The sequence below is a fragment of the Perognathus longimembris genome, chromosome 10 (genome assembly GCF_023159225.1).
Source record: "Perognathus longimembris pacificus isolate PPM17 chromosome 10, ASM2315922v1, whole genome shotgun sequence".
Lineage (NCBI taxonomy): Eukaryota > Metazoa > Chordata > Mammalia > Rodentia > Heteromyidae > Perognathus > Perognathus longimembris.
In genome coordinates, this window is record NC_063170.1 from 25,587,916 (window position 1) to 25,607,070 (window position 19,155).

General features: G+C 38.8%; 1 protein-coding gene across 6 annotated transcripts in view; it reads right to left on the bottom strand.

Moving 5' to 3' along the window:
• Cyld (CYLD lysine 63 deubiquitinase) overlaps window positions 1-18,628 on the bottom strand; it is a 64,203-nt gene extending 45,575 nt beyond the window's left edge. For 3 of the 6 annotated variants that reach the window (XM_048355634.1, XM_048355633.1, XM_048355632.1), the window contains exons 1-5: window positions 18,197-18,359; window positions 17,852-17,931; window positions 11,083-11,708; window positions 8,578-8,880; window positions 5,785-5,890 (exon numbers count right to left, since the gene is read on the bottom strand). In XM_048355634.1, the coding sequence (XP_048211591.1) occupies window positions 5,785-5,890; window positions 8,578-8,880; window positions 11,083-11,586 (913 nt within the window). In that variant the 5' untranslated portion in view covers window positions 11,587-11,708; window positions 17,852-17,931; window positions 18,197-18,359. Of the gene's footprint in view, window positions 1-5,784; window positions 5,891-8,577; window positions 8,881-11,082; window positions 11,709-17,851; window positions 17,932-18,196; window positions 18,360-18,571 lie in introns of those variants that run through there. The other 3 variants (XM_048355631.1, XM_048355629.1, XM_048355630.1) reach the window with 2 other exon arrangements.
• Window positions 18,629-19,155: the final 527 nt, after the last annotated feature.

Genomic DNA, 19,155 nt, shown 5'->3' on the forward strand with positions numbered 1-19,155 from the left:
AAAAACCTAAAGAGCAACTTCTATGAAAAGGAAATGAGAATGGCCAAGAGACACAATGAAGAAGTGCTCTACGTAACTGGCCATAAAAGAAATGCAAATCAAAATAGCATTGAAATTCTACCTCACCCCAGTAAGAATGGCCATTATCAAGAAATCTAATAATAACAGATGCTGGAGGGATGTAGCCAAAAGGGAACCCTACTACACTGTTGGGTGGAGGGTAAATTTGTTCAACCACTCTGGGAAGCAGTATTGAGGTTCCTGAAAAGGCTAAACATAGAGCTCCCCTATGACCCAGCAGCCCCACTTTGGGGCATCCACCCAAAAGATTACAAGCAAGACCACACTAAAGCCACAAGCACAACTATGTTAACCGCATCACAATTTGTCATTGCTAAAATATGGAACCAACCCAGATGCCCCTCAGTAGATGAGTGGATTTAAAAAATGTGGCATATATACACAATGGAATTCTATGCCTCTATCAGAAAGAATGACATTGCCCCATTCGTAAGGAAAGGGAAGGACTTAGAAAAAAAATCATACTAAGTGAACTGAGCCAGACCCAAAGAAATATAGATTCTATGGTTTCCCTCATCAGAATTAATTAGTACTAGTACATGTCATGGGGAGAAGGAAATGGGAAGGGGTGAAGGGGGGGAAATGAGGGAGGAGGTAACAAGTTGGATAAGAAATGTATGCACTACCTTACATATGAAATGGTAACCCCTCTGTATATCACTTTGACAATAAAGAAATAAACAAATAAAAAGAACAGAGTTCAGATTATAGAGATCCATACATACACATGTAGAAAATAGATTTTTACATCATAGCATGTCTAGCAGATCAAATTGAGTATTTTTAACTGTGCCTCATATCCTATAGAAAATCAAATCTAGGTAGAGCATAGACTCAAATATGACAAGTAAAACTATCATGCTTTTAGAAGCCAAGTCAGGCACCAGTCACTTACATCTGTAATCCGGCTACTCAAGAGGATGGGATCTGGAGGATGGCAGCTTGAAGTCAGCCCAGGCAGAAAAGTCTGTGAGACTCCATCTCCAAAATAACCAGCAAAAAACTGGCTAGATGCTCGGCTCAAGTGATAGAGTGCTAGCCAATCAAATAAGCAAGCTCAGAAAGTGCAAAGTCCTTAGTTCAAGTCCCAGTAACAAAGGAAAAAAACTTTTAGAAGACAATGTAGGCTGGAAAAATTCAAAATGGTGATGAAGGAGAGTAGCATTGCTAATAATATATTAAAACAAATTACAAGCTAGGCACCAGTGGCTCACTCCTGTAATCCTAGCTACTCAGGAGACTGAGATCTGAGGATCACAGTTTTAAGCCAGCCTGGGCAGAAAAGTCCTTAAGACTCTTATCTCCAATAAACTACTCAGAAAAAGGCAGATGTGGTGCTGTGACTCAAGTGGCAGAGTGCTAGCTTTGAGGCTCACTGACAGTGCCCAGGCTCTGAGTTCAAGTCCCAGGACAAGAAAAAAAAAGTCACAAAGAAAAACTACTAGCAATGTGGTATTGATACATAGGTAAACAGAAAGTCCAGAAAGATATTAAAGTACATGTGGGGATTTAGTGTGATGAAAATGGCATCTCAAACCAGAAGAGAAAAGATGGCTTTTTTAATGAATATTGTTGGAGCAACTCGTACTTATCTGGGATTGAAAAAAAGAAAGAACCAGTTTCCTATTATTCCATCACACACCACATAGAATAAAATGGAATCAAAGAAGTATATGCAAAAAAACAGTATTATAAGAAAAAGACGTACTATAAGAAATCATAGGGAAATCATTTATAACCTGGGAGTAACTCAAAATTCAAAATCCAAACCATACTCAATTGCATAATATTTTACAATTCTTCATGGCAAAATCTGACCGGCCAAAAGCCTAATCAGAAGATATTATGCTAAGTGGAATATTCAGGACAGGAGAGAGAGAGAGATACAGACAGAGAGAGAGAGAGAGACAGAGAGAGAGATATTAATGTATAGAGAGATGGGATTATAAAATGTTAATTATAGGATCTAGGTGGTAGGTATAGGAATACTCAATATAAAAATATTTCAACTTGATAGTGTGTTTGAAGTTTCAAAACAAAATGCTAAAAGCATTTTACAAAAATGTTAAAATGAGGATTCTGAATCAACAACTCAACAGAAAAATAAACATAAAGACACAACAGATGTTTAATATAAGAAAACACAAATGTGCTATAAACATATAAAAAGCAACCCTACTTGTAATCAAGGAACTACAAATTAGAACCCCCCTGGAATACCATTTCTCAGTCATCAGATTAGCAGAAATTTTAATCAGAATCACCTGTTGAAAATATGAAGGTCCCCAAACACCAATGTACATTATCATCAGAACAGATCACTAAACAATGGACCACGGATAATAATAGACCATAATAGACCATGCAGCAGTAACATCAAATGAACTATCAATGCTCTCACCCACAGAAAATAATCTCAAAATACATTTTAGATAAATGATGCAAATAATTAATGAACAGCCAATGTGATTCTATTTATAGTAAGTATAAAAAAGAAGCTAAACTTCTTTTTGGAAGCCAAACTTCTTGGGAATGTGGCATAGTGGTAGAGTGCTTGCCTAGCATGCATGAAGCCTTGGGTTTGATTCCTCTGTACCACATAAACAGAAAAATGGCGCTGTGGTTCAAGTGGTAGAATGCTACAGCTTTGAGTAAAAGAAACTCAGAGACACTGCCTAGGCCCTGAGTTCATGTGCTAGGACTGGCAAAAAAAAAAAAAAAAGCTAAACCAAACAATATAGTATTTAGGCTTAGAGAAAAGATTAAGCTGTAAAGAAAAAAAATGTCAGTGAAGAAATCAAAATAGTGGTTACTAATGGCAGGAGATTACAATCCTAAAGAGAAGACATTACATGTATACTTACTATTTGTGTCTTATTTTTTAATCTGGATAATGCTTTTATGTATCCTTTTACAAATACATCCCTAACAAGTTTCTTAAATATGAACAATTTCAACACTACTACTCACTATAAGGATTAAAGTCTTCTAAGATTTATGTAAAAAGTCAATTTAAATTACTTAATAGATATTTCAGTCTTAACAGGTACTCAATCCAACTGTGAATCTTTCCCCACTCCCCTCTTTCTTCATTCACTCAAACCCCACACACAAGCCACACACGTCTTATTACTTCTCTAAGTTATCCCCCAAATCCATTCACTTTTCGTCCACTTCATCTGACCATCCCAGTGCAAAAACCATCACCCAGCAGAGAAAGCTGCACCAGTCCCTCATAGGGCCCCCTGTTTCTATCCACACCCAGCATTCCAAACTGGGAAATAAAGTTAGCTATCCTTTGCCCAAAACCCATCTTCAAGAGTAAAAGCCAAGAACCTGCCCCACAGCTCAGCTAACTCTACCTGTGCCAACTCCCACTCTCTGCTGTCACTTTCTCACCGATGGCTACAATCATAAGGAATTCTTGATACTGCTAACAGCTGGCTGTAACTCTGGGCCCTCTCTTGAAGTCTATGTGCTCATTACCCAATTTTCTTCATGTTAGAAGCTCAAATGTCTTATTAGAGAGACTTACTGGGACTACTGTATATGAAATAGAAAAAAATCTCACCCTTCAGCACTGCTCTTTCACTTACCTTGTTTATTATTCTCCATCTTCATCACCATCTAACTGAACACATATTTTACTTATTGTCTGTCTCTACTGACTAGAATGAAAGCTCCATGTGAGAATTTTTATCTTTCTATATCTCCTATAAGAAATCTATAAGGGCTCTAGTATATTATAGTAATGCTTAATGTAATAGCATTAATTCTAATATTAAAAGGAATCTTGATTCATAAAATCATAAATTATGTTACCTCAACAAACAGCCATAGAAAAGTAAGTTAAATATCACTACTAAATAAAATATGAAGCACATGTATGCTTTCCCTTCAGTATAAATCATTTGTTCCCAAATGGAAACAAAAAATTAGCCAGAAATCCAATTGGCTGAAATCCAATCTAGCTTTAAAAGAAACCAAGAAAAGTAAAGTAGGTCAGAATTTTCAAAAGCAAACTGAAATAAAGCTATAATTTGAGTCCTATACCTCCAACTAAATTAATGTACTTTCACTATAAAGCTAAAAACTAAGTAAAAAGCATTTCCTAACTCTGTAAACCAACCATTTATGTCCTGCCCCATTAACAGGAAAACAAGAAGGCACACAGTATAGTCTACAAGGAACCCTAAGGTTCACCTTTTATTTTTACAAAAGAAACTGGGGGCTAGAAATGACCTGTAGGTAACCGAATAGTGTTCTGTGTCACAATTAATGGAATAACACAGAAGGGAAATCAATTTAGTCTTCCTGTTCATCTGTGATACTTGCTAATGTAAAAATTCAGCTTGTATAGAATTAGAGGCAAAATACATCTCCATGGAAACAATATTCGCAAACATGAGAAACTGAAAAGTATGTTTTTTTAATGCAGATTTTTACATTGTCTGAGCATATACAGAACTTTGAGTTTGGAGAGGAGTGGTACTAAAAAGAGCACCTCTTGAAAGTCAAGACAGGTCTAGATTTGAATTCTGGCTCAATCACTTACTTGGGCCGTAAGCAATTTTAGCCCTATTTGAGCTGTGGTTTTTGTCAGCAAAATGGGAATCATTAAACCCTACCTTTCTCAGTTGGTCAACAATGAAAATAGGGCTGGATGTGGTATACATGCCTGAACTTCTAACTACTTAAGAGCTAGTGGTAGGATTGTGGACAGATACCTGCCCAGGCAAAGCACAAAGCCCTATCTGAAAAAAATAAACTAAAATCAAGAGAACTGGGGGCACAGCTCAAGTATTAGAAACCTAGTACAAGGACATAAATTTAACATCCAGTATTACCAAGGAAAACAAAACAAAACAAAAACAGAAAAGAAAGTATAAGAATACAAATCCTCTCATTGAGGGCCTAGCACATAACTGGCTACAGAATGCTCAATGTCAACACTATCTCTGATTACCTCTATTAGCATTATTGCACTCTTACAGGATTAGAGAACCTTTTCCTGCCAGTGCCATTCCCCTATCTAGCCTATCATCAGGGATTCTAACAGCAAGAAATAGTACAGTTGCTGCTGCTATTGCTGAGAATCTGTCCATTACCTGACAATTGTCATTGAAAGCTACTTGAGGCAAAAAGTTTTTAGTCAGGTATAGCTTAGTAGTAAAATGTTTGCCTAGCATTTGCAAGGCTCAGATTCCATCCCTAGCACTAATAGAAGAACAAATTGCACAATCTGTTTCTGACTACAGTCATGAAGCATGATCAGTTATACTATCTCAAACTAGAAAGGATCTGAGATCATTTAAGATTCCTGTCTAGCATTAATTAGTTTCAATGAAGTGACCAATTTCTGCTTAAAGTCTTCCAGTTTAAAACAAGCTCTTACTCCATCGGGTAGCAGTTTATTATTTTCAGAACCTTCTAATTATCACCAGGGGCTTTTTCTCTACAATGATAGAGAAGAAAAAATAAGATGATATATATATATCACCCCATACTTATATACTTCTGGAAATAGAAGTTTTTACTGTTTTCATTTGGGGATAAGAAAGGATATTCTACTAAATAACAATTCTACAAATATAAGAGACAAATTCAAAAAATGCATCTTGAAGAGTATATTTACATTCTCATTAATAAAATATGTGGTAGAAACTCTGATTCATAAATATATAAAACATAAAGAAAACATACCTGGGATGATATCATTGATGTGTAAGAGAACTGTACTTTCAACACTTGCAAAACTACAAAGCTGTACTCCATTAAATCTTCCATCCCAGTTGCCAATAGGGTTATCCTAGAAATTACATAATAAACTTTGATATTCGCCTTGATAAAATGTAAATATAAAAGCCTGTATTTTCTACAAAAGAATCCTCCAAACTATTTTACATCAGAAAATTTTAACTATTTTGCCTAAATGAAAGAGAGAAAATATTAGAAATAATTACCATAGTAACAAAACTTTGGGTTTTTATTTCGGTTTGCTTTGCATTTTTAGTTTGCGTTTGGAAAACTAAGAACCAAGAAGAATGAAGTTACAGCAAATTGTAGAGGAACAAGGTGGGTTTCTTTATACTTTACTGAACATTTAGTACTAAATAAATACGAGTCTATGGACTAACACTCATCTGATATCTAAAAAGACATTGTTTTCATAGGAAGATTTGCTAGTAATACATTATCTCACACAGAAACCTGACATTAAAAGCTGATAACAAGGTATAAATAAAAGCTTTATATTCCCTGAGCACTAAGTCAATTGTACACCTTTCTTTCCATGTATTAAAAAGTCCTCTTTTGTCATTTTTGGGTACACAAAGACTTCCTACAAAATGGTTATTTTCCAAACATTGCATGTTGCACTAAGTTTACAGTGTTGTTTGTAGATGGGCCAGCCATACAATTACCCTGAGCACCAATTTGTGTGTATGCTTAAAATGTCCCTAGAAACAAGCTCTGAAGAAAGGTACACTTACTAGAACCTTCCCTCAAGGAGTCTGTAAAAAGTATTTGGAACAAATGTCTGCACAAGCCATACAGTGTCTGGACAAAGCAGAGGGAAGAACTTCAGGCAAACCTTTAGGCATGCTGTCAGGGGTAAGCAAGATGATTCCTAGGCCACCACTCAGGCAGGGTAAGACCTGAACAACTCATGCTAAGTATGGATCCAGGCCAAAGGACTGAGCTGAAGGGCTCCCCCAAGTAAGAGGAAACTAGTCCAATGACCAGTGGCCCTGTTTTTCCAGTCTTTCATCTTCCCAGCCTATGTTTTCCCCTCTAAGCCACTGACCTAGATTTAAAAAATATTGATTATTCTTGATTAGTAAGTTTTGATTGTTGGCAAACCCAAGGGAGCCACATGTTTACTCTGGGTCCAGCTTCACAGAGTAACAGTTCAACAAATGTTTGTTTAGCACCTAATGAATCTTAAAGAACACAATTTTCTGGAATTTCTAAGCACATAACAGAAACATGCTAGAATGTTCAGCCTCTACCACTCTATGCAGATTATACCTAAATAGATTTAAATGATTATTAAAAACCATCCCCATCGTGAGTACAAGTCTATTACTCATATCCTCTCCTCTTGTATTTTTTTTTTTTTGGCCAGCCTGGGGCTTGGACTCAGGGCCTGAGCACTGTCCCTGGCTTTCTTTTGCTCAAGGCTAGCACTCTGCCACTTGAGCCACAGCGCCACTTCTGGCCGTTTTCTATGTGGTGCTAGGGAATTGAACCCATGGCTTCATGTATACAAGGAGAGCACTCTTGCCACTAGGCCATATTCCCAGCCCCTCCTCTTATATCTTAGTGCCCAATAATTCTGTGTGAATATCCCCCTTTATAAATAACAAAAATTTTCCTGTGTTTTCATTGATAAAAATGATCTCATACTTTTTCTTTCAGGCTCCCAATGCCACATGTATAATTCAATGTACCACAATGAACTATTAACAAGTATGAATATAAGGTAATAAGACAAGTAAAAGAACAAGCATCATATGATTCTACTTTTCTGAGGTACCTAGCAAATTCAGAGACAGAAAGTAGAGTAGCAGTTAACACAGAGCAGAGGGAACAGGCAGAATTTACTTAACAAGTACAAAGTTTTAGATTAGAATGATAAAAAAATTCTATATAAAAATGATAGGAGATGAGACTGTACTTAATGCTCCTGAATTGTAAACTTAAAAATAATTAAAACTGTATGTTATGTACACTTTACCTCAATTAGATTGTTTAAGATAGCCTAAAATCATATTCCCTAAAGCAATACAAATTTCCTAAAAATATTACGTTATTTTCTATAATTTTTTACATTACTCATTAGAATCAAACTAGCAGATAAAATTTTGTAAAATATACTAGGAGAAAAATACATGTTACAGAAAGAACTTTTCAATATAAAGAAAAATAAGGTATCACATAATATATTTGGGTTGGTGGTGGGTTTTTAATTAGATTTTGTTCTTGCTTTGTTTCTTGTTTTTGTTTTGTTGTCTACTTGTCAGCTTTACTTAGACAAATTTCAAGAGTGGAAAGATGGGGCTGGGGATATGGCCTAGTGGCAAGAGTGCCTGCCTCATATACATGAGGCCCTGGGTTCGATTCCCCAGCACCACATATACAGAAAATGGCCAGAAGTGGCGTTGTGGCTCAAATGGCAGAGTGCTAGCCTTGAGCAAAAAGAAGCCAGGGACAGTGCTCAGGCCCTGAGTCCAAGGCCCAGGACTGGCCAAAAAAAAAAAAAAAAAAAGAGTGGAAAGATGATTCCAATTTATTCAAACCAGAAACAAAAGGAGGAAAAGTAATTCTGAATCTAGATTCCTGTGCATTTCAATGTTCTGCTACCAAAGACAAACAAGAACATATTCTTTAAAGTACTCCAAATTAGTCCATTTTAAATATTTAATGAACTTGTATCTAAATTTAACCATAAAATACATATATTTACAATGATAATATAATCCAAAATTTTCTTACCATGTCTACACCAACAAAATATCCTAAGCTCTCTTTTCCTGGCAAAACATCACAGAATATTACTGTTCCAGATTCTATTGTTTCTCCAACCTTCAAAGAAACTCTGGAGTTTATTTCCAAAGGGGGAACTTCAGCCTGCATTGTGTCCACTGGGCCTGCATAATCACTTTCCAGCCCGTTGTCATCATCTTCTATCATTTCTAGTTTGTCCAATGCAACAAACACTCCACAGTCTTCCTCACACTGAAAAAGCTGTTTTCCTTGATACACCCCATCAGTGAAACCTTGTCCACGACCTTCTTCCTAGTTTTTAAGGGAGAGATTTAAAAGTAAGAATAGTAAGACCGATACAGAAAGGTTATCCACAGGTAAAAGGATGTTCTAGGGGTTTCATTTTCATTTGGAAAAATTCCAAATGACTCACTCTTATAAGAAATATAATTATTAGCAGTTGCTATTAGAAATAAGGTGTTTAAGGAAGAATCTGAAGTAAAATTACCTAGTAATTTTAAGTCATCAATCTCTGGTAAGAGTTGGACTGAATTCACCAGATACTCATGCATACCTATAATCCTAGCTACTTGGGAGGCAGAAGTCAGAAGTATTGTAGCCATCCTAGGCAGGGAAAAAAAAAGGAATCCTCATCTTAACCAATAAAAAGCTGGGCAGTGTGGCACGGGCCTATCATCTCAGCTATGTAAGAAGCATAAATAGGAGGATAATGGTCCAGAACAGACAGAACATAAATGCAAAACCCCATGAGAAAAATATCCAGAGTAAAACTGGTCAGGGGCATGGCTTCATTTTCTTGAACATAGTCCAAAATGGAACTTTTTAACCCTAAGTCTTAGGTTGGAATCAGTAGGATTACAATAAAACTCTCATGTAGTCATGTGAATAAAAGCTACATAAAGGCAAAACTTTGCAAAAGAAAGGGGCAGTCTAAAATGAACACCTAGGGCTTGGAGGCATGGCTCAAGCAGGAGAGTGCCTGCCTAGCAAGCACAAAGCCTTAAGTTCAAACCTCAGTTCCACCATAAGAGTAAAACAGTTCAGCTGTCTAAAAAGTGATCCCAGCACTACTGCTGTTATAAAACTTCACCTTAATTAATTCCATTTATTGAAGAATCACTATTTGTCAACCACTTTGCTAAATCCTGTATCATCGTTTCACAAAAACACCCAAGTTGTGCTGTTATCATCATTTTACAGATGACAAAATAGACTTAGAGAAGTTAGATACATTGGTTAAGTAACCTGACAACACAACTAGTAATGCCAAATCCTCAATAATTTTACAATTGAAAATACTGAAATATTAAATCAAGAGGCAATTAAGGCATGAAATTGTATTTATGAAGAATGTCAAGTAGCAACTCAAATTTCAGTTCTTGAGAATTAATATTCCTCTTGGAAATACTCACAAAGATCTTGGGTCTGACTTAGCACAAATAGTTTCTAAGATGATATGTACGTATGTATGTATGCATGTATATATATATATGTATACATATATAAAATCAGGAAAGTTAAGTTACTGCAAGTTAAGCTACTGCAACTTATTTAAAAACCTTAGATCTAAATTGGCATTATTAAATAGTATACATTAAGAACTGAGAAAGCGGGGGCATGAGGGACAAGGCAACAAACAGTACAAGAAATGTATCCAACGCCCAACGTATGATACTGTAACCTCTCTGTACGTCAGTTTGAAAATAAAAATTTGAGAAAAAAAAAAAAAAAAAAGAACTGAGAAAGCTATAACTGATAATGCAACATAATGAATAATTATGAAGTGATTAATTACAGTTGGAGCTAACTTATAATATGGACAATGCTAAAATTTCTAAAATCTGTCAGGCACTGTAGCTCATACCTACAACCCCGGCTATTATGAAGGCAGAGATCAAAAGTTCCAGGCTAGCCTGGGGAAAATGTTAGCAAGACCCTATCTCAACCAATAGCTGGACACTAGGAATGTACATCTCTTATCCCAGCTACCACAAGGAGTATGAACAGGAGGATGGAGGTCCAGACTGATCTATGCATAAACTCAAGACACTATACCAAAAAACAACTAGCAAAAAGGGCTTGGGCATGACTCAAGTGATAGAGCACCTGCCTAATGAGAATGAAGCTCGGAGCTCAACACCCAGTACTACCAAAAAAAAAAAAAAAAAAAAAAGAAAGAAAGAAAAAAGCTCTGAATGGCAATAACTGTTATATTCCTACTGTAGTAGGCAGTTTTTAAACACTTCCAAGCATCCTCTATACATCATTTCTAAGCATCTTTCAAAAATCAACCCCAGGCTGGGACATCTATTCCCACCACTGCAGCAACAGCAGCAGAAAGGAAATCCTAAGGGTCAGGAATATTAAAAGTATTCAGAAGACTTCTGGAAAAACTTTTGTGTTTAATGAAGAAAAACACAGATATGCATATAAATACATTTGTATACCCATAAATAGATACACACAGTCACACAGATGGCTGATCCAACTTACCAGTAATTCCACTCCAAAGAATATGCCTGACACTGTCCTCTCAGCTAGCAAGGGTCCTCTGAAGCGCACCACTCCTGGGAACTTCTCTTCCCCGGATCTCAGCTGCACCTTCACAGGACAGCCCACGTCTACCTGGAGGCCTTTACTCAGTCGGCTTCTGTTTTTAAATAGGCTGAGCCTCTCCTCACAGTTAGTAATTGCCAGCAGTAACTCTGTGAATTTTTCATTTATTTCTACAACATCCTTTTCATCAACAAAAAGAACTGCATGAGGTTGCTCTAGGATTTTTAATCCAATCTGGTTTTTCTTGCCTTTTGCTGAAGGAATCCTTGAATGCCCCACAGAGCGGTCTTGGATGTACTGTCCTATGCTCCCCTTCGGTATTTTAAGAAGCTTTTGTGTTTGCTTGTCTGTCACACTACATTCTTGAAGAAGCAAATAAAATATCCGCTCTTCCCAGTAGGGTGAGGTAACTTTTTCTTGGCTCCATAGGGCTGAACTCATTGTGATGGCAACTTCAGAACAGCAACTCAGAAAAAGGAAGCACTAGTAAGTCTGTTGTGCAATCACAAAAGATAAACTCACTGGCAGTCCCAAAGCAGGTTTTTAGCAATTTGGTAGCCATGCTGTGAAAAGACAGCAAATCAAAATGTTTGTTGAGCAAGCAAAGCAAACTTGCCTTCATTCTATGATCTTAAACTGCAGTTAAAGATGTAAAAATCTCATTTGACTAATGCATATAGACACACACACACACACACACACACACAATTTCTAAAAGTATCTAAAAGGGCTAACTTGTGTCTACTGTGATGATATATATTTAATTAAGGAAATCTATACATATGTAAGTGTATGTATGTATTTATGTATATATATATATATAGTTTGACATTGAACTTCAAAAACATTTCATTTTAATAGATTCTAATTTAAACAGGTAAGTGCTATATCATGCATAATCTACCTTTTTAATAAAGGCTATTATTTCTGAATACATTTTAAGAATTACATTATAGTGTTGAACCTCTTTTATCAATAAAAATAACCTAACATGAAATTTAAACCACAACTCATTTATGTATGCTCTATTTTTATGATGGAACATTTTACCTCAGACTCCATTTCATTTCCTTAATCTTGAACATTTTGTTCTTAGACAAGTGTTAGCCATATTAATCATAGCTATCGTTTAATTTCTCACAATCACAAATATCAACCATTAAAATCCGATTACATTTAAAGACATTTTTGAAAATCATTTTGTAGCATAACAAAGAAATACATTTGCAGCATAGTGATGCTGATCTTTATATCAAACCTACAGTGTTTTTATACCAATTTTGACTATGTATAAGAGAAAGAAATACACAAAAGATTTTTTCAGCTTCAATTTTTCATTTTTACAAAAATAACAACCTTTCACAACTAAGTAGCTTCCCCCTCAAGCCTACTTTAATTTAGGATTAAAAGCTATACACTTCCATTCACTCCAATTGAGAAACTCATTGTTTTCATTAAATATGCTGAAAATAATAGCTCCTGTGTAATCTTTGCCACAAGAATGTAGACATTTGGTTTCTAAACAGAGTACTTATTCTATCCTTCTTTGAGACAGTACTATCAACTTCTATTAGTTTGGCTGATGGTAGCAATTGATATAGCACCATCATACTTACCTACTTCAATCTTGCAATGAAAAAAAAAACAAACACCTAAAACCAAGGAATTAAACTTTTAATCATCTAACTTAATGTTGAAAGAATCCAGCAAACCCATACACAGAGAATAGTATTTCTTTTAGAAAGAATTGTTAGGTAATGAAATATTCCACCACAGTAAAGCTTTCACAAGTCTGTCCTTCAACAAGCCAAAATGAGCCACATAGCTTACCAAATACATTCTAAGTCTGGCACCTTCTAAAACAAGTATTACTGAACTACATGTGCAACAACTACGTTTAGTGAGGGCAGAGGCAGGTAACTTCTCATTGTTCGGTTTTGTTTTGTTTTTTTAATAGAATGTGCTTGCTTTAATTCCACTTGAGGGCACTGTCTACTTCAGCAGAAATGGAATCAAGTTATATCTACCACTTATATAAGACACCTGTGGCCATCTCCATCTTGAAACCACATAAACAAAACCCTTGAAAAAGAGTGCCCAAGCAGCTACTCGACTATAATTTGGCTCTGTGCCTTTAAAGTACCAAAATGAAGTGTTGGGGTGGGGGAGGGGTGATGACAATGCTTTAAAAATGTCAGCATTTTTTTCAACAAGGAAATTATGTTTTTCTTGGTCACTAAATTATCGTTAGGAAAATAAATAACCATATGTGACTCTCAATGTGTAAGGCTGTTTGCTTCTCTGCTAAAGGCTTTATACCCCACCCTCCAGCTCTCCTCTCTGCTTTCTATAGAACTGCAATCTATACTTCTCTCTTGTAATCAGCCATTTTCTGTGGTTTCCTGCAGTGTGCAGTAGACTCCTTTTGTGACCTTGCTGCTTTCCAGCATACTGTTTCTAATCAGTTCTAAGAAGCCAGATGATGAGATGTGCTGTGTATTAAAAAAGCAAGACCACAATAACAAAGGGGAATACACAAATGCTGGAAGGGTGTTAAGGCCTCATTTCACAAACATCATTTTGATTGTTCCCAGAGGTTGAAGTAGTCAAAACTTATTACCTAAAAATAGTGAGTTACAGCCTGGCACTGCTGGCTCACACCTGTAATCCTAGATACTTAGGAAGCTGGGATGTGAGGATCTAAGTTCAAAGCCAGCCCAGGAAGAAAAGTCCCTGAAACTGGTGCCTCCAACTACACACCAAAAAGCTAGAAGTGGAGCTGTAGCTCAAGTGGGAAAGTCTTGTCTTGAGCACAAAGTTAAAGGACAGAGCCCAGGCCCTGACTTCAAGCACAAGGACCAGACCAAGAAAAAGTGAGCTATTATTTTGCTTCTCTTTAACATGTATCTAAATTTTGGAGACTACAATAATTTTTTTTCCCCAGAGCAGAGGGCCAAACTCGGGGCCTTGCGCTCGCCAGGCAGGTGCTCTTCCGCTGAGCTAAATCCCCAGCCCCGCCTACAATAAAATTTTAAGGTACTATTTTCAAAAGAAATATTTTGTAATTTCCAAAAATCTTTATTTTCAAATACTAAAATTAGGTTCCTTAAATCTTAATCACTGTTTATATGTCACCAATTTCTATATTAGTGGTTCCCCAACAACATTCAATATCACAATTTAAATTAAAAAAACATTACTGCTAATAAAATATTATCAATGTAAAACAAAATTACTAAATGTAATGCATCAGGACTCTGTGTGTGTGCATATGTGTGTGTGTGTCGCACGTGAGTGTCCTAGTACTAAGACTTGAACTCAGAGCTTGGGGGCTGCGTCTTAGATTTTTCACTCAAGACTGGTACTTAAGCCATATATCCACTTTTGGCTTTTTTTGGTTGCTAACCGGAGGCAAGATTTTCATGGACTTTCCTGTTCAGGCTGGTTTTGAACCATGCTCATACTCAGGACATTATATTTTAAATTACTTTAAGCTGTTTCCTCTAACTCAATTAAGAAAGTTAGTACACAGTAAAACTGAAAATAACTACTAGGTTTATAAAAAGGTTGAGGGCAATATAGTAGTTTCCAAGTACTATTTTTAAAGTGAACTATACAAAAAAAAATGGTACATTTTGCTAACTTGTAATAACACAAGTGGAATGATCTTAGATTCAATAACAGGCTGGGTCGCAGTTAGACAAACTGTTAATAACAAAAACAAAGGTTATAAATTATTTTAAAACATGACCCCAAACTAAAAAAGCATGTGGTCTTTCCCATTTTTGAAAATACACTCAATAAGTTTGATGATACCTATTAAAAGTTAATTCTCTTCATTACAACGGGTAGAGAAAGCTGAATGGGAACTTTTCTAGAGGTAAAAACAATGGCAAATTTAATGGTTACTAATATTCTCAAAATATGGTAATATATATTTCCTCACACTATAGTAATACATGTAATACCAATATTCTTCTTTCACTGGAATACACAGCAGAAGATTCCTGATGTACTGGAGCACACCTGTAGCACCAGCTACTGGGGAGACAGAGACAGGAGGAACTCAGTTCAAGGCCAGACCAAACAAAAAGTAGAGAAATCTTGACTCAAAAACAAAATTTAAAAAAAAATTAGAGATGGGGGGGGAGGGATAGATCAAGTGGTAGAGCCTTGTCTCACAGACCTGCAGTACTACCAAAAAAAAAAGAACAAGGGGAAGGGGGAGGGGGATGAGGGGGAGGGTGATGAGGGAAGGGGGAGAACCAGGAGGGGGAGAGGGAGGAGGGTGAAGGGAAGAGGGGAAGGAGGGGGGGAAGAGGGGGAGGGGGAGGAGGGAGAGGGAGAGGGAGAGGGAGGGGGGGAGGAGGGAGAGGGAGAGGGGGAGGGAGATGAAGGAGGGAGAGAAGGAGGAGGAAAAAGCCAAGCAAAAATGTGAGAGGCCCTGAGCTCAAGTACAACCACAAAAACAAGTTCAAATCACATGATAAAGTATTTATCACATAATTATGGAAGCTCTAAGGCAGGACTGCCTTCAACAAGTCATCTCATTTCACTCAACTTCTGCCTTTAAGCATAGGTCTTGGGAGGAGTATAAGCACACAAAGAAAAAGAAGCCTGGCTAAATTCAAAATGGAGGTGGAACTGGTCAGCATGAAGGAGACATTTCCATTTGTGGTCTCATGACTTTGCAGGTAGAATCATTTTAAGAGTTAGTATATCACAAATGACTCATCTAAATACTATCTTATTTCATGCTGGATAACATAGTGAGCATGAATATGTAGTGAATGAAGATTGCGAGAGAGCTGGAATACACAATTGCAGCCTCCACTTGTTCAGCCCAATACACTGATGAACATAAGGCCTTTCTTTTGAGGACCCTGAAGATGGAGAAACAATTCAGAGTCGCAGATTTGAAATCATGCCTGATTATCTGAACTTGCTAATGGTCTAGATTTAGAGTAAGTACAGGAGGCTTTAACTGTACTCAGATAAAACTATTCAGCCAAAATGAGGGTTGAAGGTCTTTATAAATATTGCTCAGTTCCCCATGAAGGAAATGGAAAAGAGGTAATCAAGAAATAAGTCTCACAAAAATATTAAAGATTCAAAATACCAAGTACAAATTTTTGCGCGGAGTACAAATCCTCATTAGGTACATAAAATTGATTTGTTCTAAAATCCACAGGAAGTTCTGTAAATCAGAATGAAAATTACTACACTATAATACTGTCACTGATCACAAATGGCAAAAGGATGGGAAGGTCTTCATGAACACCCAAGAAAAAGACACATGAGTCTTTTTTCCCCCAAATGCTTCTAGATGTCTAGAACAATTATCACTTTAAGAAAGAACTTCTCTTACTAAATGAATGAGTTATTATAGTCCTACTAACAGAAATTCAGGCCCAGAAAATATATAATTGGTTTTAATTTTCTGACAGATTAACTTAGGACATAAAGACATAAAACAAGCATATTCTGGCTCTTGAACCTACAAGTGTGTTTAAGAGTGACACCTCACCACCCCATTCCCAAATTGTGGGCTTCCCAATTCCTCCATCTTTGGACCTTTTGGGCACATCCTGCTTAAATGATTAACAGTATCTTCCATAATAAGAAAAATTATAAAGAAACAACTAAGGAGTTGGGACTATTTAATCATTTTGTTAATCCATCACTAATTCTCTGACCAAATGAAATGACTATTGATGTACTATTTCCTTGTGACATGCATAAGTAGGAACAAATAAGGTGATTTTTAACAATGATGAAACCAAATTGTCTTGAGGTGAATTTGAAACTAGCTTCCTAGAACCTCACACTATGTATGATGCTTATAAATTTTGCATGAGCAATGTAAAATCCCCCAGACAAATAGATGGTAGTTTGAAAAGCAGGGACAAAATAGTAATACCTAGCTTGATTAATAGGATAATTACTCTCTCTTCTCCTTTAAAGACTTCCTAAAATCAACTAAAACCACAGTTGAGGACTGCCAGACCACAGAAATCATGTTTGCCTTATATAAGAAGTGCCCTGGCCTTATAGGCTTCTCACAAAAGTTTCTACCCAAAACAAGGCTTCTTTTCAAGAGTACCTTAACACTCTGCAGCAAACATTAGAGAATGTCCTGAGTATTGTCAACGTTCAGAGTACATAAAGTTCACTAAGAATTTCCAGCAAATCATTTTATCCTAATTCTGTTCTAATGTAAATCCACCCACTACCCAGTGGGGAAGAAATTGAATTCTTTGGGCCATTCAATCTCTTTGGGGTGTGAGGGGGAGTGTAGGAAACTGACGCTTGGATGCATGCCCTCTTAGGGCCCGAGTTTTCTACGGAGCCAATGATTCCAAAATGAGCAATCATATTAAGATTCCTAATTAATCCCAATTCAAAAGCAAGGAAGGGACGTTGCTGGAACTTTAACAAGCTAAGGAGACAAGTGCCCAGAGAAAAGGAGGGACAGGGTGGTGGCAGGGATCGGGACGGGGATAATGGGGGCTGGAAGACTGTAAGACCACGAGGCTTGGGTGCCTGGAAGATGACAATCATCCTAAACATTGCAAACATCGAGGGGAGGAATAGAAGAGATGTCAAGGAGACGAAGAGCCAGCCTGGCAGCCGAGGACCATGCTGGGGCAACAACCTCCTTCCATCAAGACTTCAAATGACACCAGAAACGGAAAGGAAGAAGTACCTGGCTCATCGGGGAACACCTTTCAACGACAGAACTCCCAGCTGCCGTGGGAAAACATCCTCACCCAGAAAAGGGGGAAACTGAAAGAAAAAGCAGAAAGCGCCATTAGCCCGACCAGAATCCCCGCCTGCTGTTCCCTTCCAAGAGGGGCTGGGACACCCTCCCACTCCAAAGAAAATAGCCAGGTCCAAGTGCCCAAGGCTCAGACAGAGGTGGGGTGCTGCCATACAGGACTCCCCACGCCCCGGGGAACCTCGGAGAATCAACCAGCGGCCCGTGCCTCAGTTTCCCCATCCGCAAATGCAGGGTGCCAATGAGGAAAACTGAGTCTGGTGCTGCTCCTACCACAAGCCCTCACTTCTCCAGGGGTCCCGGGGATGGCGATCCCGCCCAGGACACCCCCGAAGACCGGGGGAGTGAGGAGGGAGGGGGGAGCCCGGGCTGACGTCAGCGGACTCGGCTCCGTGCGAGCTCGGCGGGGGGCAGTCGGCCGGGGCAGCTAACGGGCCGGTGCCGAGGCCCCACGGTCGTCGCAGCGGCTCAGCTCGCAGTTCCTAGAGGCCCCGGTGGCCGCGGAGGACAGGGCCGCCCACCGCGCGGCCACCACACTCTCGCCCACCCCCGGCGCCCGGCCGCGCCTCTCCCTCGCCCCGCCCATCCCACCCCGCACCCAGGCCGGCCTCGGACCCCGGGCCCCACACCCACCGCCCTAATATTTACCTCCGACGCGAGGACCCCGCGCAGCCGAACCTGCTACCTGGGCCCGCCCCCACCTGCCCCGCCTCCTAACTGCCCCGGGCGGAGGGAGGGAGCGGGGGCGGAGGCCGCAACCGCCGCGCGGACCAATAGCACCTGGAACTGCGTTCCTCTTCGCGTTCTGATTGGCTCTTCCTGTGGCAGACCTTCCTCCAATGGCTGCCGGCGAGGAGCCACGGAGGGACTTTCCGCGGTGTCAAGCTCGGTGGAGCCAAAGGGAAAGCAAAGAGGAGGGGCAGAAAAGAGCCGAGGTGGGGGCGGGGCGCGAAGGCTGGTTGGCGGAAAGGCCCCGGGTGCCGCCTTGCTATTGGCTGCTGCCGAGGACGGGGCGGGGTGCTGTCTGTACCCAGCTCCACCCCCCATGCGCCAGGTTTGGCTCTCGCCTAAGCTGTCAAAACTAGGGTGGGAAGCGGTCCAGAGAGCTGAGAGCCGTTCTCTAGGATTCTGTGGAAGAGCGAAGGCTCTAAGGTTGAATGTTTTGCTTTCTCCACTAGTCGCCGCTTGACATGGGGACCTGACAACCATGCTGAGCCTCAATTTCCTCATCT